The sequence below is a fragment of the Panthera leo genome, chromosome D2, assembly GCF_018350215.1.
Source record: "Panthera leo isolate Ple1 chromosome D2, P.leo_Ple1_pat1.1, whole genome shotgun sequence".
Classification (NCBI taxonomy): domain Eukaryota; kingdom Metazoa; phylum Chordata; class Mammalia; order Carnivora; family Felidae; genus Panthera; species Panthera leo.
Window position 1 is genome coordinate 37,172,620 of NC_056689.1, and position 22,806 is coordinate 37,195,425.

The 22,806-nt window shown below is 48.7% G+C and overlaps 1 protein-coding gene and 1 long non-coding RNA gene across 9 annotated transcripts in view; both read right to left on the reverse strand.

Moving 5' to 3' along the window:
• Positions 1-17,173, reverse strand: part of KCNMA1 (potassium calcium-activated channel subfamily M alpha 1) — a 726,269-nt gene extending 709,096 nt beyond the window's left edge. For 3 of the 8 annotated variants that reach the window (XM_042909282.1, XM_042909285.1, XM_042909284.1), the window contains exon 1: positions 16,739-17,171. In XM_042909282.1, the coding sequence (XP_042765216.1) occupies positions 16,739-17,116 (378 nt within the window). In that variant the 5' untranslated portion in view covers positions 17,117-17,171. Of the gene's footprint in view, positions 1-16,738 lie in introns of all 8 variants that reach the window. The other 5 variants (XM_042909279.1, XM_042909278.1, XM_042909277.1 and 2 more) reach the window with 3 other exon arrangements.
• LOC122202762 lies at positions 4,116-7,491 on the reverse strand. The gene is made up of 3 exons (XR_006194867.1): positions 7,327-7,491; positions 6,601-6,750; positions 4,116-4,416 (listed from the first exon to the last, which is right to left on the reverse strand). It is a non-coding gene; the product is annotated as an uncharacterized LOC122202762 (long non-coding RNA).
• Positions 17,174-22,806: the final 5,633 nt, after the last annotated feature.

Sequence of the window (22,806 nt, forward strand, 5' to 3'; positions counted from 1 at the left end):
TATCTCCCATGTATGTGTAAATATTAAAAATAGTGGTTTTGGGGGCACCTGGGTGGACCAGTCAGTTAAGTGTCTGATTCTTGATTTCAGCTCAGGTCATGATCTCACAGTTGTAAGATCAAGCCCTGCACAAGCTCAGCGTTGGTTGTGGAGGCTACCTTAGGGAAAAAAAAAAAAAAAAAAAAAGTGGTTTTATTCAAAACTTAAAGGAAGACTGATACTCAGAAAAATGCCCCATATTTATTCTGTGCCTCCAAATACCCCCCAACATAGAGAGATGTATGGCACATGGGCCATAGTTAAAAGTCTAATTATGTATTATCTGATATGAATCTCATAGCGGCCCTAGAGTTGTGCAGTGAGCAACCTGTACAACTGCACACAGCATACCTGACTTTGTTCCAGCAAAGAAAAGCAAGAGTTAGAAAGATTAAAAGGACTAGATAATCTTTAAGGTTCATTTCTAGTCATAGTACAGAATTCTCGGAATTTGTACAAGGGGTCTCACACCTCATCTAGGGATGGTACATGAGTCTCCACACACCAACCCTTCTCTTCAGTCCTATCTATCTATGCCCTAATGTTTTCCCTCACTCTGTGGCACAGATGAGCTAAGCAGAGCCAATCTACCACTACAGGTGGTACACCTGCATGTGGACAGTGCAAGGGTCAGATGTGCAAGGTCCACTGCCTGCCCACCAGGACTTAAACCTGGCTTGGCCCCTCACTACTGTGTGACCCCGGGAAAATTACTCTACTTTCCATGCCTCAGTTTCCTAATCTGATAACACCACCTACTTCACTGGGGTGTTGTGAGGATTAAAATAAGATAACGCACGCAGGGCTTAGAAACCATCAGACACATAGTAAGGACTCAAAATCTATTATCCAAATTCACACATATTCTCTATGCTTCACTGTTCTGATGTACAAAACGGGGATTATAAACGTGCTTACTCCATACGACTGTTTTTTTAAGTTTATTTATTTTGAGAGAGAATCAGCACAAGAGCATGAGGCAGGGAGGAGCAGAAGGAGAGGGAGAGGGAGAGGGAGAGGGAGAGGGAGAGGGAGAGAGAGAGAGAGAGAGAGAGAGAGAGAGAATCCCAAGTAGGCTCCATGCTCAGTGCAGAGCCCCACAACAGGACTCGATCTCACAAACCATGAGACCATGACGTGACCAGAATTCAAGAATCGGGCATTCAACCAACTGAGTGCCCCCATAGGAGTGTTTTCAAAGTTAAATAACATAATAAACATAAGGAGCTAAGACAGTGCTTGATGCATAGTAACTACTCAAAAAAAAAAAAAAATTTGTTACCTTTTTTTCCCCTAAGAAGTCAATTACTCCAGTTCACATAGACTTACCAAAACAAAAGCACCACTACGTGTAGGATCAATGCAATGACTAAGGAGGAAGAGAAAGTGGCTAAGAGAGAATGTCTGAGAATTCACTGCTGTTTGCTACAACAGGTAACAGACAGGATGTACTAGAGATTAGAGGTCTTTGTTCTAAGTTAATTCTTTCTGAGGTCAGGAAGTAAAGAGGAGCGTGGGTGAACAGGCACTGAGAGGTAGGGAGGAAAGAACGGGACCCACTCCCTTGCTGGTTTCTCTCTTCACCATTAGAATCGTTTCAAAGCCCTGCCTAGCATTTAAATAGCATCATCCCCTAGAGATCGCTGTTTCGGCTTCATTACAGTCTGTGTTCATAGCGTACAAATAGAAACCTTTGTGATTTTATTAGTTTCCATGCAACTCAGGAGAGATTTGCATGATAACATTTCACCTCCTGACTTAAAAGAAGGGACCAATTAAAAATATAGTGCTTGCACTGCCTGTCACTGGAAAATGTAAAGGTTCCCGGAGTTTTAAAAATCTGTCGTATCTGGTTCACGGCCATAAATCAACCATTCAGTACAACCGATACAATAACCACTGTCTAAATTTTTAGCTTATTCTGTAAGAAATATTTGCAGGATGTCTGCACCCCCTAATAAGAGTGTAACGACAATACGGAAAAATCTAAAGAAGTGTTTTTGTCTGGGCTTCGTCAAGTCCTACACAATCACCAATTCACTCAATACCCCAAAGCTGCCTGGGACCCTGTGGATCTGTGAAGTGCTAACGTAATGTATCTGTGACGAGTTAAAATGTAATACATGGCCCCTGTAGCATGATCTAATTGATGTTATGTAACCTAAGACTATTCAGTACGTTCTGATGTGCTGGTTGTTTACGATTTGGGGGTGGGGAGGATTTTATTTCAGAAATCATTGGGATGTGGGGATCATCCTTTCAGACACTCGCTCCTTTGCCACAGAAGCTCTGGGCATCTCCTCCCACTTCTCGTGGCTGAAATGCTCCATGGAACAGAGCCCAGATGAACATTCTCACCCTGGGGTTGCCTTCTGGGGCAAGTCAAAGAAAAGCATCAAAGTACGTTGATTTGTGTGACCTCCTCTTTAATGAGATGTTTCTTTTTATGCCTAACTTCAACCAAGCCAGCCTATCATGGCACACCACTTACAGTCTATAATCTAAGATGTTTTCAACCTGGCCTCCACCCCCAAAATTAAAACTAAAACCTCAATAAGTGATGTGGCTATTTCCTTCGAAGTAATAGCAGAGTCACAAAATACTACTTCTGAGACTTTTTTTTTAATGACAAGTTTGATGATATTTCCAAAAGGGCCTCTGTCCTCAGATTGTAATTCTCAAATATGCCATCTCATCGAAGTCAACATTGATGTTTCGGGAACACATCAGTCAGATTTCAATCTTGTGATTTATAATAGAACCAGAACTGCCCATTTACCTTGAATGATTTACCACTGGGTTCTTTATCAGGCACAAATGATAAAGAATCTGACTGTAGAAATGGCTAGCTCTTGAAATCACTGAACCTGAGAACATGTTACACAGTGAAAACTGAGGCCCAGGGACAATGACTTGCCTAAGACACCAGAGCCACTCGTGTGTTAAAATCAAAAATCCAGAGGCGCCTGGGTGGCTCAGTCGGTTGAGCATCTGACTTCGGCTCAAGTCGTGATCTCATGGTTCGTGGGTTCGAGCCCCACATCAGGCTCTGTGCTGACAGCTCAGAGCCCGGAGCTTGTTTTGGATTCTGTGTCTCCTTCTCTCTCTGACCCTGCTCCGCTCCTGCTCTGTCTCTCTCTGTCTCTCAAAAATAAATAAACATTAAAAAAATTTTTTTAATAAAAAAAACTTCACACTCAGAACAGATACCATCAAATCAGACTCCGCCAGCAGAGGGACAGTTGTCCTGTCTGCTCTGCTGTCAGTGTGGACAGCACCTCAAGCAAAAAAGGCCAGGCTGGGCACTTCTCAGGGGACTCCCACTTACCAACCCTTAGAGGAAAATTACTAGCTGCCCCAATGACAAACACAAGCACCACGGTGGAGAATGTGTCTGGGAGGAAAATGTACCTGAAGATAATGGGGGTCATCTCCAGGAGGGAGGATTTGGAACAATTTCTTTTTCCTTTTGTTTTCTTTTTTTTCCTGTATGGCAAAATAGTCCTAACATAGAACTTAACCATCTTAACCATTTTTAAGTGTACAGGTCAGTAGTATTAAGTACATTCACACTGTTGTACAGAATGCTTTCATCTTGCAAAACTGAAACTTGGTACCCATTAAACAATGCCCCATTGCCCACACTGCCCTCCTTCCTAAAGCCTCTGGTAACCACCATTCTACTTCTGTCTTTATGACTTCGACTATTCTGGGTACTTCATAAAGTAGAATCATACGGTATTTGTCCTTTTGTGTCTGGCCCCTTTCACTTAGCGTAACATCCTCAAGGCTCATCCATGTTGTAGCATGCTTTAGAATTTCCTTCCTTTATAAGGCTGCGTGGTTCTCCGCTGCATGTACAGACCACATTGTGTTCACTCACTCATCTGTCAATCAACATTTGGGCGGCTTCCACCTTTTGGCTTTTATGCTGCTAGGAACATGGGTCTCCAGAAGTGGAATTACTGAATCATATGGCAATCCAATTTTTAATTTTTTTTTTTTTTTTGAGGAACCACAAATACTTTTTTCCACAGTGACTGCATCATTTTATATTTCCATCAACAGTGTACAAGGATTCCAAATCTTCAAAGCTTAGCCAACACTTGTTATTTTCTGTTATTTTTTTTATAGTAGGCATCCTAGTAGGTGTGAGGTCTCCTTTTTTTTTTTTTTTTCTTTTTCCTAATGCCTCTCTGTGCATTTCTACAATGAACATACATTGCCTTTAGGATTAAGGACAAAAGTATAAAACACTGAAGTTAAAAAAGGAATCTTATGGATGGATAAAAGACTTGAATATAAGACTTGAAACCATAAAACCCAGGCAGTCGGCTCCTTGAAATCGGTCCTGGTCGTGATGTATCAGATTTGACACTAAAAACAAAGGCGACAAAAACAAAAATAAACAAGTGGAACTACACCAAGCTAAAAAAAAAAAAAAAAAAAAAAAAAAAAACCTTTGCACAACAAAGGAAACTATCAACAAAATGAAAAGGCAATCTGCTGAATGGGAGAAAATATTTGCAAATCACGTATTTTATAAGAAGTTAATATCCAAAGTACATAAAGAACTTATATAACCCAATAACAAAAGAAAACAAAAACAATGCAATTTAAAAAATGGGCAGGAGATCTGAATAGACACTTCTCCAAAGAAGGCATCCAGATGGCCAACAGGTACATGAAAAGATGCTCAACATCACTCATCATCAGGGAAATACAAATCAAAGCCACAATGGGATACCACCTCATACCTGTCAGAATGGCTATTATCAAAAGGACAAGAAATAAAAAATGCTGGTGAGAATGTGGAGAAAAGGGAGTCCTCGTGCACTGTTGGTAAGAATGTAAACTGGTGCAGCCGCTGTGGGGACAGTATGGAGAGTCCTCAAAAAATTAAAAATAGAGCTACTATTTTTACATTTTACATGATGCAGCATTTCGACTTTGGGGAATTTCTCCAAAGAAACCAAAAACACTAACTCAAAAAGATATCTGCACCCCCATATTCATTGCAGTATTAATTATAACACACAATATATAGAAACAACCTAAGTGTCCATCAATGGAGGAACGGATAAAGAAAATGTGATTTTAGACAGAGAGAGACAGAGAGAGACAGAGAGAGAGAGAGAGAGAGAGAGAGAGAGAGAGAGAAAGAAAGAAAGAAAGAAAACACACAGACAATGGAGTATCATTTAGTCATAAAAAAAAGAATGAAATCTTGCCATCTGCCATAACATGGATGTTATTGAGGGTACTATGCTAAGTAAAATAAGTCAGACAGAGAAAAAGAAATACCATATGATGTCACTTATATGTGGAAACCAAAAAGAAAGGGAAAAAAAAAAAAAGAAAGAAAACCAAGCTCAAAGATATAGAGAACAGACTGGTGGTTGCCAAAGGCTGGGAATGCAGGGTGTCTGAAATGATGTAAAGGGAATCAAAAGATACAAACTTCCACTTATAACATCAATAAGTCATGGGGGGATAATGTGTAGCAAAGCAACTATAATCAATAATACTGTATTGCATATTCAAAAGTTGTTAAAAGAGTAGATCTTAAAAGGTCTCAGAACAAGAGAAAATAATCTCTAACTCTGTAAGGTGACAGATATTAACTAGGCTTACTGTGATTGTTTCACAATATATACAAAAATCAAATTATTATGTTGTATATCTGAAACCAATAGTATATTAGTTTAAAAAAAAAAAAGAAATCTTACAAGGAAAATAGGGTTGCACCCGAGCTTAAGGAAAGGATGCCATTTTTAATACTGAGGCAAACCACTGACTTCTCTTGTAGGTTCAGCTAAAGACACCATTCCTATGCCCGTTGAGAATCTTACACCTGATCAGTTGTGGCTGACACAATCCACAGGACGAAAGGCCATAATGCATGGGTAGCTAAAACAATTCCTTTAAACACTATGAGGAAAATGCTCCCAGATGCAAAAAGAAAAGAAAAAAAAATGTATACAATGCTGTAGCCAGCTAATACTGGTCACGAAACTCCCCAGCACTTGGATAAACCCTGTCATCTTCCAAACCTTCCTCCAAGCCTGAGAGTCCTTTCTCTGAGTTTTCCACTTGATCATCATTAGACGCCCACTTTTTCCCCTTCCAGAGCTATAAAGGGTCTATACTCCAAAGTCACATGAAGGGAAAATAAATCAATGCAGCCACTGCTCCTGAAGACGGGCAGAACTCTGCTCCTGTGTAACGTGTACATAGAAAAGACCCCCACGGAGCCCCGTGACTCCCAGGATCCGGGCCACAGGCCACCCGGGGCCCCATGCTATCAGTTAACCAGACAATGCTTTTCACTGGAAAAGCCAAAATCTCCCCACAGTGAAAACACTCTTTCTACCGGTCTTTATATAACACTTCTCTCTTTGGGGGTGAGGTCACTTGTCATGACTTATTCGTTAAGACAAAGGTGCAGGAACTAAAAACAAAATCCACCCAATTATATATTTACCCAACCTCTAGCTCCCAGAAAAGAAATTATATTTTTCTTGGTGTGAACATCTCCTTCTCCCCCCTACTCTCCCTCACCTTCTCCTCTTGCATGTTCTCCTTCCTTTTCTGGTTTCCTTCTGTTCCGCGGACCAGGGGAAATGGCAGAAGTAGTATATGGAAGCCCAGAGAAGAGGCGTAAGATGAGCAGTTGGGAGGGACAAGCCTTGATTCTAGGGAGCAGCCATCCTTAAATGGTACAAAAAGAGGCCCCAGATCACTATCTGCTCTCTGCCCTTTGGGAAGAGCCGACACCTAGAAAGCAGAGTCCGCCTCCGGCTTCTTAACAAAGGATCCACACTCTACATCTGGATTCTTGGCATGGCCCCTGATTCACATCTGCTCCCAGCCAAGACCAGCACTAAACTATGAAGGAAGCTGAAGTTTGGAACACAGTGCATGCACCATTGACAAAGAGGTGACGTGATGGCCGGGGGACAGCCAAAACCTCCACCCGCAGCGTCTAACAAGACCAGACACATCCTGGAGGTTCAAACTATCAGAACCAACGGCCAAAATGGGCCACCTTCCAAACTTCGGGGAATAGGACAAGGAAAACTCTCACTATGCCAGGTGAAGGACACCAGCAAGTCATTAAGAGAAAAACAAAGTGGCCTGCACAGGAGCAACACCGTTATGGGCATTCTACCCCTCCACAACATTGCTGCCTTTAACCACCACCCAGCTCATGGCCTCCCTGGGCTGGATTTAGAATCTGAAATCTACTCTCCACTGAGATTGGCTCTGGGTGTCATGGAAACAGACCAGAAGCAAAGAGGGGCTAGTGCAAGGAGAAAACTCTTTCTCTCCACTCATTCTAAGGTGGGCTTGTCCTCCATGAAACAGTGGCCTCAGGAGATCATGAACACCCCCATCCCCAATGATGATGGGGCACAGGGCTCCCAGCACCGGCACCGGGGAGGAAGTAGAATCCAGGCCCAAATCTCCCTTCCACCTCTGTGACTTCATAATACCATGTGCTTCTCAACTCGTGAGACCAAGTTCCTGTTTGTTGTCCACTAACCTGCCAACTTCAGTCTCTCTGCTCCCAGACTTAGCAAAAGTCACTACAGAAGGAAGAAGTAAAGGGCGAAAAGCAGAAGGAAGGCGCGAAGAAAGGAATACAGGCATGTCTGCTGATTAGCTTTCACATGTCCAGAGTCAGCCAGATCTGGGTCCCTCAGAAAACATGGTAGGGAGCCCAGTGAAACAGCACAGAGAACAGAAAGTAAATGAGATGTCTTAAATAATTTCGCGTTTGGCCAGGTAAAGAAGCATTAGTCATACAGGTAATGAGATCTTACAGGGAGATGAGGATGTTAAGTACATCCATTCAGGACCTGGAGTGTCAGTTACATTTCCAAATTGGCAATGAGACAAAGACAATCACCAAATAATGCTGAAAACAAAGCAAATTCCATTTCCATTCTTTTGAAGCTCCCCTCCTGTCCCCTGCCTGACTCACCCACCTCGCAGACAGCTGCTCATCATGAACTAAATCCTTGTTATCCGCTGGCCAAGAGAGACCTGGGTGGCGTGAATAATTGAAAGCCAGGAATGACTCAAACATCGTGTCACCAAATCAAGCCCATCCCTTTCACCCAGACTTTCTCCACAGCTCCTAACAAATTACCCAGAAAAAAAGAGCAAAACATAATTGCACCGACTACACTCCCACCCGGCCCCCAGCTAACTGTGATGGAAAGGGCCCTTCCAACATATACTTAAATGACTCAATTCCTGCCCTCGAGGGAGGGGCTCACAGGCAACTCCAAGACCAGACACTGCACACCCCATGAGAAGATAACTGTTTTTTTCCCTCTCATCCTATCAGATGAAAGTCACAAGTGGGGCGGGGTACCGGGGGGCACCTGAGTGGCTCAGTAGGTTAAGCATTTCAGCTCAGGTCATGATCTCATGGTTCATGAGTTCGAACCCCACATCCGTCTCTGTGCTGACACCTCAGAGTCTGGAGCCTGCTTCAGATTCTGTGTGTGTGTGTGTGTGTGTGTGCGTGTGTGTGTGTGTGTCTTTCTCTGCCCCTCCCCCATTCACACTCTGTGTCTGTCTCTCTCTCAAAAATAAACATTAAAAGGGGTCCCTGGGTGGCTCAGTCGGTTAAGCATCCAACTTCAGCTCAGGTCATGATCTCGCAATTCATGGGTTCAAGCCCCATGTCGGGCTCCAGAGCCTGGAGCCTGCTTCAGATTCTGTGTGTGTGTGTGTGTGTGTGTGTGTGTGTGTGTGTGTGTCTCCCTCTGCCCCTCCCCATTCATGCTCTCTCTCTCTCTCTCTCTCTCTCTCTCTCTCTCAAAAATATACATTAAAAAAAAAGTCACAACTGGGTCTTATTCTTCCCCTAGCACCCAGCCTGGTTTGCACACAGAGTATGTACTCACCAGGTGGTAAAAGCAAAATCAACAACAACAATCGTAACCATAACATTCAACAGAGGACCTACTGTGTGCTTGCCACTGCACTAAGCCCTTCCTCCTTCCGGCCGCTGAAGACTCTCAGGGCTCAAAGCTTGGTCCGACTGCTCCTCGTTGACAGTGCAACCACATCAACAGCACAGCTCCAGGACAGGGTCCCTGGTGCTGTGAGCTGCAAACAACCCTAATACGCTAGGGTGACAAAAGAACGACTTTCAACTTCCCCTGACAGAACCCCTGAGAAGAGCAGCTGAGGGGGCCCAGCACCGTGCCGCGCCACCCATCTCCCCACACTCAGCATCGGTCTTGAGTCCAACCCTTTTAAGCTGAACCCTCCATCTGGGAAGACCCACCCAGGTCCCTGTGGAAAATCGGGCTGGCGGTCTTGCTGTCCGCGGACTTCAAACACTCCAGAGGGACCTGCCAGCAGCTGGCTTCCTGGAGCATCACCACAGCGCAGGCCTGGCTACGCCACCAGCCTTTAATTTTGCAAGAAGTTGGTTTGGCAGACTTGCCATCCTGGACCTCGAGAAGCCTAGCCCCTTGCAGTGTGACCAACTGGCGAGAGGGGGAACCCGCATGTTGATGGGCGGGGAACGCACACACCCCACCCTGCATCTCTGCGGACCACTGCTCTGGCCGCCACAACCCAACCCTCCACCAACAGCTCTTGTGGGTTCCTTGGGAGCAGGCACCCGAACAGTGGGTGTTAGCAGTCAGGGCCCAGTCTGAACCACAGAGGCTCCAAGGGGCTTGTGCGGAGTCGTCCCGACCTGGCTGTCCTGGCACAGGATCCCTCCCCACCGCTGAAGAGCTGGGAATTTCCATATTTAAAAATAGGCTTTTTGGGAATGCAAGCTGGTACAGCCACTCTGGAAAACAGTATGGAGGTTCCTCAAAAAACTAAAAATAGAACTACCCTACGACCCAGCAATGGCACTACTGGGCATTTATCCAAGGGATACAGGTATGCTGTTTCGAAGGGACACGTGCACCCCCATGTTTATAGCAGCACTATCAACAACAGCCAAAGTATGGAAAGAGCCCAAATGTCCATTGATGGATGACTAGATAAAGAAGATGTGGCATATATATACAATGGAGTATTACTTGGCAGTCAAAAAGAAGGAAACCTTGCCATTTGCAACAACATGGATGGAACTGGAGGGTATTACGCTAAGTGAAATTAGTCAGAGAAAGACATATATCATATGACTTCACTCATAGGAGGACTTTAAGAGACAAAACAGATGAACATAAGGAAAGGGAGACAAAAATAATATAAAAACAGGGAAGAAGAGAAAACATAAGAGACTTAAATATGGAGAACAAACTGAGGGTTACTGGAGGGGTTTTGGGAGGGGGGATGGGCTAAATGGGTAAGGGGCACTAAGGAATCTACTCCTGAAATCAGTGTTGCACTATATGCTAACTAATTTGGATGTAAATTAAAAAAAATTAAATTAAAGCAAAAAAAAAAAATAGGCTTTTTTTTTTTCAGGGAGGGACTGACTGGAGGGTAGGGAATGATCCAGATCTTGGCTACTCAAAGTGTGGCCTGCACAACATAGGCACCTGCCCTCCCCCATGTCTTGTCAGATGTGCAGAATCTCAGGCCCGACCCTGGACCTTCTGTCGGAATCACAAGCTGCATTTTTAATGGCTACCCCAGATGATTCTTATGCATATTAACATGTGACAAGCTCCAGGACCAGACAAACACTCTCTCCAGCCCTCCGAAGCAGAGATCTGATATCCCAACTGAACATTCCTTGAGACTTCTACCCAGAATGCTAAGACACCTCTGCCTGGGAGGGGGAGAGTCCTTCTCTGTGTGCCCAGGGCCAGGATTCCACCTACTTTAAGTAGCATTTCAAAAAAGGAAGCACTTTTGATCTGCTACCTGCCATGCACCGAAAGGCTGTGGAATCTCAGAGGTGCTGCAGGAGGCCTGGCCTTGCCTGACCCCCAGACACGGGTCCATGAAGGCCAGTATTTCCCACGTGGCCCAGCAGCTCGGAATCACTGCACAGACACAGCCCTTTCCACTGGAGGCACAGGGGCACCCCTCCAGGGACTCCACAGCTCTGAAGTCCCAAGATGGTGGTGTTGCCTGCTGTGTTTCAAAAGTTAGCATATGGCCACTGCCACTGTGAGCTGGGGCCCCCCTGCTGCCCACTTTGGGAAAGAGGTCCCGGCATTGCAATCCAGTGCCAGGCAGTTTCAGCAGCACGCTTCTCCTGCCCCGGTGGGACAGAGAGAGGGACCCAAAGCAAGGACTTACTCCGTGCCACGAGACACCCAATGAATGTCCCCCTCCAGGAAAAAGGACAGGAGCAAGGCAAAGAAGGGGCCCACTCGGCCTTGGCCTTGGAATTCTCTCTGCCCCAGACCCCGTAATAGGGCAGCTCTTCCTTTCCTCCTGACACATGTTTGGATAAGTCCCCAGGGCACCTGGATACAGAGTCAGCCCAAGGCTTTAGGTCATCAGTGTCCTCCTAGGAAAGTCTACAAAATAGGGCTAGAGAGAGCACCTACCCCACAGGGCTGTGCTCTGTTACAATCCCCAATTTGCATATGGGGAAACTGAGGCACAGAGCAGTGAAGTCCTTGCCCAAGGTCACAGGTGGACTCAGGTACTACACAGCAGTCTTGACAGCAAGGCAAGGCTGCTCGAAGTGAGCCCGGTTAAGAGCAGTTTGACCAATTTCTCTACTACAGGGCTTCTCCCCACCTGTGATCTGACTCTTCAAGGGGGTGCTCAGGTATGCCAAGACTCACAACATTTTCCGCAAGGTAAGTGCAAGGACAAGTGCTCCATGGAACGCACTTTGGGAAACAGCACTGGGAGGAAAGCTGGTCCTGTTACAGAGAACGCTGCCCAGGAAACTGTGGCATTGTCAGGGGAACAGGTCTACGAGCTCTGGACTGGGGTAACGGGATGAAAGTCCTCCCTTCTCAATGGTATGACGTTGGCCAGCCCTGCCCTCCTACCAAACATTTCACACCCTCTCAGTCTATCATTCCCGGAGCCCCACAGCGTTAACACTGGTCAACGCTAGTCCACTGATGTCCCCACCATCAAAACAGCAGCTGTCCTGGCAGGCCCCCATCCACGGACACTTCCCTGGCTGCCCCTCCCCAATCTTCCAGCCTTGCCACAGCCAAGAGCCATGAGCCCAAGTCTCAGTGTCACCCTAGCTGGTTGTTTGACCCAAGGACAGCAGACTTCAGAGTCTAGAGGTTCCTTTGGGTTCAAAAGTTCTGTTTGTTGTCGTCTGTGCCCATCTGGGGCCAAACACGCAAGGAATCAAAGAGAAAACAAACTCACCACTTTGTGAGCTATTTACAGGAAGCCTGCTTAGTGCCAGGCATTTGCTGGGTCCTGTATACCCATTATCGCTACTCCTCATAAGCATCCTACAAAGTAAGCATCATTATGCTCTTTTTACAGATGAAGAAACCAAGGTGCAATATGGCTAACAGCCAAAGATACCCTGCTAATAAGATCCAGGATTTGCACTTGGGTCTGACTGCTGAATCTCTACTGAAGTGTGCATTTGCACAAAGAGAGCCAGGAATGAGCAGCAAAAATCTCTCTGCACAAGGGAAGGTCAGCTCTAACTCCCCTGTGACTGGGACCTGAGAGCTTCTCCAAGGCCACCCTAAGTGACCTGATCAAAGAGAATTATCTGAAGGTCATCCAGTACAGGCAATCCCCAAGACGAGATGAGGCTGCAGGTCTGATCTGGAATCCAGAACTCTGAGGCACTGGAGCTCCAGTCCTGATTGGATGCATCGGGCCAGACCCTGGGTAATTACCAAGCCATAACGGGATCTGATGTTTATATTAGTCACGAACCTGACAGAGAAAACGTGTTGTTTTCTCAGACACAACCATGGAGACAATACCTCAATAATTCATTACATGCAGACCAGGCTCGATCAAGCCCAACTTCTACAGGGAGGACAGCTCAAACTGAGAGCAGGCGAGAGCCTATGCCCGGCCACATCCAGGTCCCCCAGTGAGCCGCAGCTCCATTGAAAGCTGGACTCAGTTTCCTCAGGCTAATCTGAAGAGAAGCAGCTTGTGTGCTGAAAGAGGAAACACACAGAGGCACTCCAAGGCTGAATTCCTAAAGAATTTGCCAGAAAATTACAAAACACACTCTGAGCTAGAAACTTTACCCATAGTTTCTCAACCCCTCCCAACCTCTGACACCGAATCACGGGGCAGGAAGGGGCATCAGAAGTCAGAGAATTCAATCTCCACATTTTAAACACAAGGAAAAAGAGACCAGAGATGTTAAATGACTTCTTCAAGGTCATGGCCTTATCCAGGCTGCCTGAGCTGCTCGCTGTTCACTACAGTTCGCAACTGGATTGGACCTCAAAACATCACAGCCTGGTGAACACAGAGCTCTGATGAAACCCAACAGAGAAAAAAACAATGACGTGAAAAAGTATAGCAAAGAACACAGTACCGGATGATTGTGCCCAAGTTCCCAACAGGAGGCAATGTGATTAGTTCTCTCATTTCCTGAAAAAAAAAAAAAAAGTCCACACGCCATTCTTTTCAAAGTAGTAAAGTCACTCACCATTTACAATTCAGAGGCCAAAGGTACTAATGCTGAGATGCCCCGGGAGGCACGTCCATAGTCTCCGGTTCCTTTGATCAAAAAGGAAGATTGGGTTCCTTTGATCAAAAAGGAAGATGCCGTCCTAGGGGCCAAATACTTGTGATGTCACAGTGCCCTGATGAAATTTACTTCCCGTGGAATTTCAGATGCTAAAAAACCAGGCCTCCATGGGACCTCAGCTGCTGGTCAAACCGTCTTGGGACTGAATGAGGGTGAGGGTGGGCACATCTGAGGGCTGACAGAATTCTATGCCCCAGCAGTCTACGTTTGCTTGGGAAGCCCAGCACTGGAATAATTATTCCAAACTTAGGCCAAATGCATTCTTCTATACCGCATCTCAACAACTAGCAAATACTTGGAAAACAAAAAGAATGTAAGACAAAAAACCAGGATGGCAGTAAAAATACAGACCTCAGGGGTAGAAAGTAAAGCTTAGAAGAGGCCTAAGTTACTATTAATGGGTGTAATGAGCCAGCTACACATGGTTTAAGTGAGCAAATCAAGGGGCAGTTATTAAGTAACTCTGGGAATGTTTTAAAGTGGACTCTAATGGGATCAAAAGTGACCCAACCTCGTGCTACGTTGGCCTCACATCCTCCCTCCAACTGCAAGCGTCTCTCATCCCAGGTTGATTTTTTTGTAGAAACTTGCAGTGACGTCAACTCAGCAGGTCTTGGAGCTACAAAATAAGGCCTAAAATATATAGGGATTATTTTTTCTCATGATCGTTGCCAAAAACCTATTTACTTAAGAAGACCAACAGAAGTTATGCTTGGTCATCATTTATGAAAGAGATTCTCTACGTGAGCCATCCAATTAGCATTTCATCACAGGTACTGCAGTGGCATCCATGAACCCCTAGAGTAAAAGGACTTGGAAGCCGTGTTTAAAACCCCAGGATCACAAAAATACCAAAACTTATTTTGACTCGCTAAAAAAGTTTTCACTACGATCAAGAAGGCCCCATTTCTTAAGGATGAGGAGGCTGTTCAAAACTTCACCAAAACCACTTAGTCTAGAGAACATTTTAGAATGCACGCATCCAGGAGTTCTCTCTCCCCTAAGGGCAGACACTGACCCTCAGTAAAGGAAAAAACAAACAAAAAAACAAAAAAACCCTCCAAGACGAAAGACTGCGAGAGAAGGAGACGAGGGAATGTGTGGTCAAGATGTTGAAGAAACAGGTAAGGGGCACCTGGGTGGCTCAGTCGGTTGAGCCTCCGACTTCGGCTCAGGTCATGATCTTGTGGTTTGTGAGTTCAAGCTCCATAATCGGGCTTGTTGCTGTGAGCTCCGAGGCCACTTTGGATCCTCTGTCCCCCTCTCTCTGCCTCTCCCCCACTTGCACTCTCCCAAAAATAAATACTAAAAAAAAAAAAAAAAAAAAAAAAAGACACAGGTAAGAGAAAGGCTAAGGCAGGAAGCACCATCTCAGGGTCTCATGGTTCAGATTTTGCTTAACCTGTTTGCTTCTTAGGAATGTGGGAGATTTCTCACCTGGACAAGGAAGGAGAACCCCCATGGCAGAGGAGGTAACTCCAAAGAAAGCTGGCTGGCCAACATCTGGAAGCCTCCCGAGAAGTGGGAGGAGAAAAGACAGAGATGGCTTTTATTTTTCTCCCTTATGTCCAACACACCAGTATTTTCCAAAACACAAATGTGCCTGCCACAAAACTCAGCTGATCTCCAGCACCCAGTGCCGTGTATAATTAATGATCAGGAGAGGGAGCCTTGGGTTTGCCCTCGGTATTTCACCCAGAGCCCCCGGCTTCCCTACTTCCCATAGCAACTAAGGAGACTGCGACAAGTTGCCGAGTCCTATGGAAGTTTGAGGGGTCCTGGGATTCACTTTGCTGGAAAAGAGGTGTGAAATATCCCGACCAAGATCTGCCTCCACTTTGCACTGTTCGCCAATTCCCCTTGATCTCCCCTCCCTGTGAAAATGTTAGCGCTGTGAAGTCCCCTAGGGTGGGACGTACTCAAACACAAAGCAGCTCGGTCCCTCTTTTTTCCAGTTCACTCTCTCTCTCTCTCTCTCTCTCTCTCTCTCTCTCTTATTCAGTTTTCTGTGAAAAACTGCCCCAGCCCCTCACCTTCAGCCATTGGGAGGATGGGGGGGGGGGGAGGGAGGAGGAGGGCAGAGGACATCTCTAGGGACACGGCGACAGACCAGGCAGTCAGCCTAGCAACCATACTTAAGGTGTAGTGAGCTTCGGTGCTGGTGGGCGTCTATGCGCCAGGAATAGCTTAAGCCGACATCCAGCCACCTCAAAAGCGCTGGGGAGGAGGCTCCGCGCGAAACCGCGGCCTCGGAGGCTCTCGGGCGGACCTCCTGCTCCAGCTCCCCGCTGCTGGCGGCATTTCCGGGCACCTAAAGGGGGTAGCGTGGGGGGCAAGAATACACAGGCTGAAGAACTTGGGGTGGGGGTATATTCCAGAAGAATATCCAAGGGATGGAGAGGAAGGTGACATCAGATGTGCGCCCTTGCCACATTCCTAAAGTGGCAGCCTCCGCGGGCTGCCTCCAAAACTGGGATGCATCTCCCCAACTTTCCCTGTCTGTCCCCGAGATCCCCCACTTCCTCTGGCCAGGTTCCTCCCCTGGGATTCCCTAGTCCAAAAGATTTTCTCCCCTGTCCAAAGGCTTTCCCCCTTCCTTCTGACTCCGCGAACTCCTGTCCCCAACAGGTTTCTAGAGTGCGGGCTGCCGGGCTCCCCCTCGCCCACCACCAGGAACGCGGCCGCCGCACCCGGCACACGCACCCGGCGGCCCCCCGGGGCCTCGGGGCCCGCGGGCTCGGCTCTCCCCACCCCGCACCCGGCAACCGAGCGGCGCGCGTCCCCCGCCCGGCCCCAACCGCGGCCGCCGGCGACCCCACCGTAAACAAGGGGACGCGGGACCAGGCGTCCGCGTCCCGGGGCGCACCGGCTGGGGGCAACTCCTCTGTCCGGGCGCACCGCCCGCCGCGCCGAGCGGGGCGCGGGGAGAGCGGAGGGAAGGGCAGGCGGCGCGGGGAAGGCAGGCAGGGATGGAGGGCGGCAAGGCGCGGTGAGGAGCGAGGAGGTGGGCTGGCGCAGGGGGCGGGCGCCCGGGGCACGCGTTACCTTCGTCTTGCCCCCGCAGTGGCAGCAAACGGTCCACAGGTACTTGAGCGTCCGCCAGAGCAAGATGATGAAGAGGCCCCCGAAGAAAGTCACCATGGAGGAGGCCAGGAAAGCCCACCACATGCGCTGGCCCCGGCTGTCGCACGGCACCTCCATGGTCACCGGGATGATGAGCGCATCCATCTTGGGCTCGTGGACCGAGGACGAGGAGGAAGAGGAGGAGGAGGAAGAAGAGGAGGAGGAGGAAGAGGAGGAGGAGGAGGACGCGTCTAGGCTGAGATGGTTCGCGTGGATATTGCTACTCATTCTAAGACTGCTGCCTCCGCCGCCGCCGCCGCCGCCGCTGCTGCCGCCGCCGCCGCCGCCACCATTTGCCATAGCTAGCAACGGGCAGCCGGCGCAGGGGCTCGGGGGAGCTCCTCCCGCCGCCAGCGCCACCCCGAACACCCATCAACAGCCATATTGCTGCTACTGCTGCCGCCGCCGCCGCCGCGGAGCGCGGGGAGGGGGCGGGGAGGCGCCTGGGCTCGGGGCGCTGTGCGCGACCTGGCGGGGTGCGCCGAGATATATACGGCGGGCCGCCGCCGCCTGCCCTCCCCCCGGCCGCCCGCCCGGGGGGGAGGGGATGGAGCGCGCGGGCAGCTCCCCGCCCCGGCCCGCGCCCCGCTCGCCCGGGGCTGTGCCGGCCCCGAGCGCGGAGAGCGAGGGGGCGCCGCGGGCCGCCCGCGCCCGGGGTCTGCGCCGCCCCCGGGCCCGCCCCGGCTCTGCGCGCCGGCCCGCCGTGCGCCACGCGAGTGCGCTGCGGTCCGGCCCGGGACCCTCCCCGCGCGCAGCCCGCGCCGCTCACCCGCCGCTCCTGGCTTATTAGGTGGCAACTAGTTAATAACGGGTAATCAGCCCCCTCCGCCGGGACACCCCCACGCCAGCCCGCGGTCCCCGGCTGCGCTCGGCTCCGGCTCGCCGCCCCTGCACGCGCCGGGCCACGGAAGGTCCACTGCGTCCCGCTGCCAGGCCGCCGCGGCCGCTAGCCCATGCCCCCAGGGATCCCCGAGCCGCGTTGCCACGCCGCTGAGCCTCCTCGGCCTCCCCTCGCTCTTCCTCCTCGCCTCCTCCGGCTCCTCCTCGTCCCCGTCCTCGCCGCCCGAGCCTCTTCGGCGCGCTCCCCGCGCTCCCCGCAGCCGCCAGCAGCAGCAGCTGCAGCAACTGGAGCGGGCGCGGGCTCAGGCCGCCCGAGGCGGGAGGGGAGGAGGCTCTCAGCGCCGGCTCGCCTCGGCTCGAGGCTGGGCAGGGGGCAGGCTGATCCCTCGGCGGCCGCCGGGCGCGCGCCCCTGACCCCCCGAGAGCAAGGGAGAGCGCCCCAAGTCAAGGCGCGGGATCGGGCGCCTCTCTCCAAGGTGCTGCGCCCCCACCCGAGCGACCCGCGGGGCCCCGAGGAGGATGGCGGGGCACCCATGGCAGGCTGTTTTTACCAAAGGAGCCCCCAGTGGGGAGGGAAGGAGTGACCAGCTGTCGACACACGGCCAGACACCTCCAAATCCTCGGGCCTCGGGAGTGAGGAGGACCCTTCTCCAGGACACCCTAGTTCGACCCTCCCACCTCGGGCCTCTAATTCGTTCTTCCCTCCCCTCTTCCTAGGTGCCCCAGTGCCCCACGCACGGCTGGAGGCTGGAGGGTGGTCTGTGGCCCCTGACAGCAGCAGGTGGTTTTTCTGCTTGTTTTTAAGCGACAGAGGCTGCCTGAGAGGAGAGATGAGCAGGGTGGGGACCTGGCCTCAGGGATGGTGCAGCCTTCAATAGACAGTAGAGTTCCCCAAAGTGTTCCTTCCCCCTCTTATCTAGCCCCAAGCCTCATCGTGGGAGGAGAGCCACTGGGAGAAGGGGCACTCTAGGCGCCATCCAAGCCTGCTTTTCCCCAGTTGGGGTCTTCCCCCCTCAGCAGCCTCTATCCCTACACCACAGGGGAATACCTCTTCCAAAGCTCTGGGAAATTTTGCTCCCTCTGTACACTGCCCTTCAAAGCTCTTGGCTACCAGTTGGACCACAAGGTTTTCCAGTGCTAATTAGAAGGAAGATGGTCACATTCTCCCTTCAGTGGTTTCCCCAAAGTTTCCAGCTCATTAGTTTAAGCCTAATTGGAATTATCAGGTTCCTTTCAGCCCTTCCTGTGGTGAGGGCCAAGTTACCAACCTTAACTGTGTAGGCAGGCAAGTGCTGCTTCTGCCTGAGCCAGAGCACCACCCCCCCCCCACCCCACCCGCCCTTGGAGGATGCTGAGGAGGACCTGGGAAGGGAGGCCCAGCTGGACAGAGAGGCTGAAGGGAACGTTTGCAGCTTCTCCAGACACATTCAGAATATGTTCACTGGGCTCAAGACGCACACTCATTAGAAAAGGGTCAAGGCCAGCATCAAAGGGGGAAACAGAATGAGTAAGAGCTCTTGAATATTTGGTACTCAAAAAACAGTGTTAAACCTCCTCCTTCGTGCTCAGCAGCCACACAATACATCTGTGCTGCCTTAGTCCATGCAAAGGCCCTGGGTTCTTCCCAGCACTGGGTTAGGGGTCAGGCCCAGAAGTGCCGTGAAGATGTGCAAGAAGGTAAACCATGACCTTGAGATTCCTTTGATTTGTTAGCCTTCTAAACAGCTGTACTTTGCTACCTTTGGGCCTCAGCATATGCCAGGAATGCTAAGGACTTTCCTTAAAGCAAGTACAAGATTTAAATTTTGAAAATAAAACACCCATAGCATAAAAAGAGCAGAGAAGGATAGGATTGTTTGCCCAAGGGGGTGTGAAACCCCCAGAATGGATTTCCTCCCTCCTACAACTGAGCTTCCGCAAACCAGTGAATCCCCTCCAGGCCTTCCTGAACAGCCCCCACAGCCTGAGTTCCCCTACAACAGTCTGGGGATACTAGCAAGAAGCCACCGGTTGCTGTGACTTCGGTCACCCCAACTGCAGGATCCCCACCAGTGTATCTCCTCCACTGTCACCTCCACCACCCCATCGTCCTTCCACAGGGTGCTGGAAGGCCCTATCTCCTGCTCTCTGCACACCTCTGCCTGTGCTGGTTGAAGCTCTTAGCAACTTCTGTGTCATACAAAACCCAGGCTGAGTTGGGATTCATCAGGGTCCCTCGCTGCGGTATACCCTACCAATCCTACAACCCCAGTCTCACACCACCTCCCAGGATGGCCCGACCGGTAGGCAGCGAATGCAAGAGTGCCACCATCCACCAGGCTCACCAGCCCACCTCTCCTGCTACCTCCTTATCATCCACCAACTTCAGCACCAGGTTCGGAAAACCTGCCCCTGGCCCCACTAATTGAGGAAAAAGTTATACACAGATGGAATGGAACCTCAAACTTCAAAGGAAACTTAGGTGCCTGCTTCCTCGTTCATAAAATTGGAATATAAACAGGAACTGCTCTACCCACTTACCCACAAATAACATTGGTTATTCGTAAGGTGAAAAAGAAAACGTTATACAGATCTTGGCTGTGACCCAAAAAAGACAGCCAAACTCTGACCAGATGTTCTGACCCCAACCCAGTACTTAATGTGTGTGTGCATGCACCAGGCCATGGGGGAGAGGGGTCCAGATAGGACTATCTCCCTGCCCCCTGCTTTGCTGTTCTGCACCCCACAAGTCCCCTCAGTTGGGATGAGAACTGAGGCAAAGCGTTCCCGCTCTCTGCTGCAGCGATTACACTATGACCTGGAGGGCCCCACAGCCAGTCCCCAGATGGACTGCAGGGCAAAGTATAGAGAAGCACTTCCAAACAGCCCCAGTGCATGTCCCCTCTTGTAGGTGTGTCTGCAGGCTGGGAACTGAGGGCCACTGCACAAGAACTCAAAGGCTAACCACAAATAGAAACTTCAACCCCCCCTCTCCTAAAAACAATACAGGCCATTTATTTATTTCTAAATACATTTATAAGCTTCTCAGGGGGGAGGGCAGCCTCTTTACCATGTGAACATGTGCCTATCTCGGCTTTCAAAGCAAACCAGGGTTTCAAGTTTGTAAAGTATTCTAATCTGAACTATCTCAAATGATTTAAAAGAAATAAATAAAAGTACATTAACATACAAATGAAAAAAGCAGAGCAACTAAAGTAATAGCCAAGGAGGAAAAAGGAAGCTTATTTACTTAAATGTTGGCTCAACATCATAGTTAATGTATAGATTTCATCTTTTTCCTGCCTAGACCCAGTTCCAATACTCGACGTAATAAATCATGGTGATTTTGTTATGCGGAAGCCAGGGGGACACCGTAAGTGATCTAGCGCCCTCTGGTGACCATTTCTGGTACTTGACATTATTTGGTGAATGCAAAGGGGACCTATTAAAATAGTCAGAAATTTGGTGTGAAAATTCCAAAGAAGAAAGTCCTACTGCAAAATCCTGCAGCCGCAATAATATTAATTACCCAATTGCCAGTCCTACCAACATATAAAAGTACTGTGATAAAGGCGGTTAACAGGGTTGATATTGTTACCATGCCTTGATGTCAGATCTTCTAAGCTGTAACTACCCTTGGCAACTTACCACTTCTTAAATTACCATTGTGTTTTGTTCTAAATGGTTAAAGTACTCTCCCCTTCCTTGTTTCCTTCATTCTTTATAATCTCTTTGTGCCATAAGAAAGGACAGTAGCCATTCTCCCATTTTACAGGTAAGAAACTGAGTCTTAGATCTGTCAAGTTACTGGGCATGACAAGAGCACCTTACCTTTGGAGCAACGTCTCTCTTTGTGACTTATAATGAACAAGGAAGAGTCCACCCCTGAAACCATGCCCAAAAGCCTCTGAGGTCCAGAAGGAAGCACTGGTCCCCAGGATGGAGAGAGGGACTCAGACAGCAAGCTTGGAGGGATTTATTTATAATAAATATTTATTTTATGTTTATTTCTGCTTATGAGAATAATTCAGACTAAAAGAATTTGGAAAATAAATGTTTCATAAAAGAATAGAATCCCACAACCTACCAATAACCATGATTGATTTTTTTTACATTTTAATGTTTATTTATTTTTGACAGAGACAGACGGAGTGTGAGCGGGGGAGGGGCAGAGAGAACAGAAGACACAGAACTTGAAGCAAGCTCCAGGCTCTGAGCTGTCAGCACAGAGCCTGACAACACAGGGCTCAAAATCACAAACTGTGAGATCATGACCTGACCTGAAGTCGAACCTTAACCTACTGAGCCACCCAGGCACCCCACCATGATTGATATTTTCATATATTTCTTTCACATTATATCCTTAACAGGGGTGTATTTTTGAAAAACTAAGGGTTAGATTGAACACCTAGTTTTTATCCTATTTTCCCTTAAAATTAAATTGTATTTTTCTCCATGTCATGAAATATCACCAAAAAAACATGCTTTTTAAAATAATTGATATTTCAGTAGATGGCATATTCTGAAATGTAACATCTTTTTAAATAAGTCCTAGAACTTATGTGTAAATGATCCATAGTAGCCAAAAAGACGTCCTGAAGAAGATTGCCATTAATATCCGTACATCCTAGATCCAGTACCTGTCTTCCAGGGAGAGTGCATGTGTGTGCCAACCCAACTGTGGGACACCTCCCAGCCTTGCACTGCACTGCTGGCCTCATATCAGCCAATGCTGAGTGAAGAATGTGAAGAATAGTGTCATATCTTCCTCTGTCATTGTCCCCAGTGCCAGCCAAGATACAAACTTGCAAGAATATAGTCTTCATTCCCCTAAACTGCATCCTTGGCTGGGTCCCAGTAGACCTAACTCAGGGGCCAAGGCGTGGTTTGAATTCAACTCCCACCTGCATTCTTCACGAGTTTCCGAATAACAATTCTGCAAATTCCCATTTCCCTTTCATTCTGTGATCAGTGGTCACCAGACCAGAAGGCCAGGACTATAGGCCTTGCTTCTGGGAAGTAGGCAGGGCAAAAACTAGTCCACCCATTTTTCTGGTGGAGAAAGAAGGAGCCAAAAGTGAAGAGATACTCCTCGATACTACCCAACTCGTTCCTACTTCCAGACCAAGAGACGTTTTTGGTTTTTGTGTTAAGGAGACTGCACACCCACC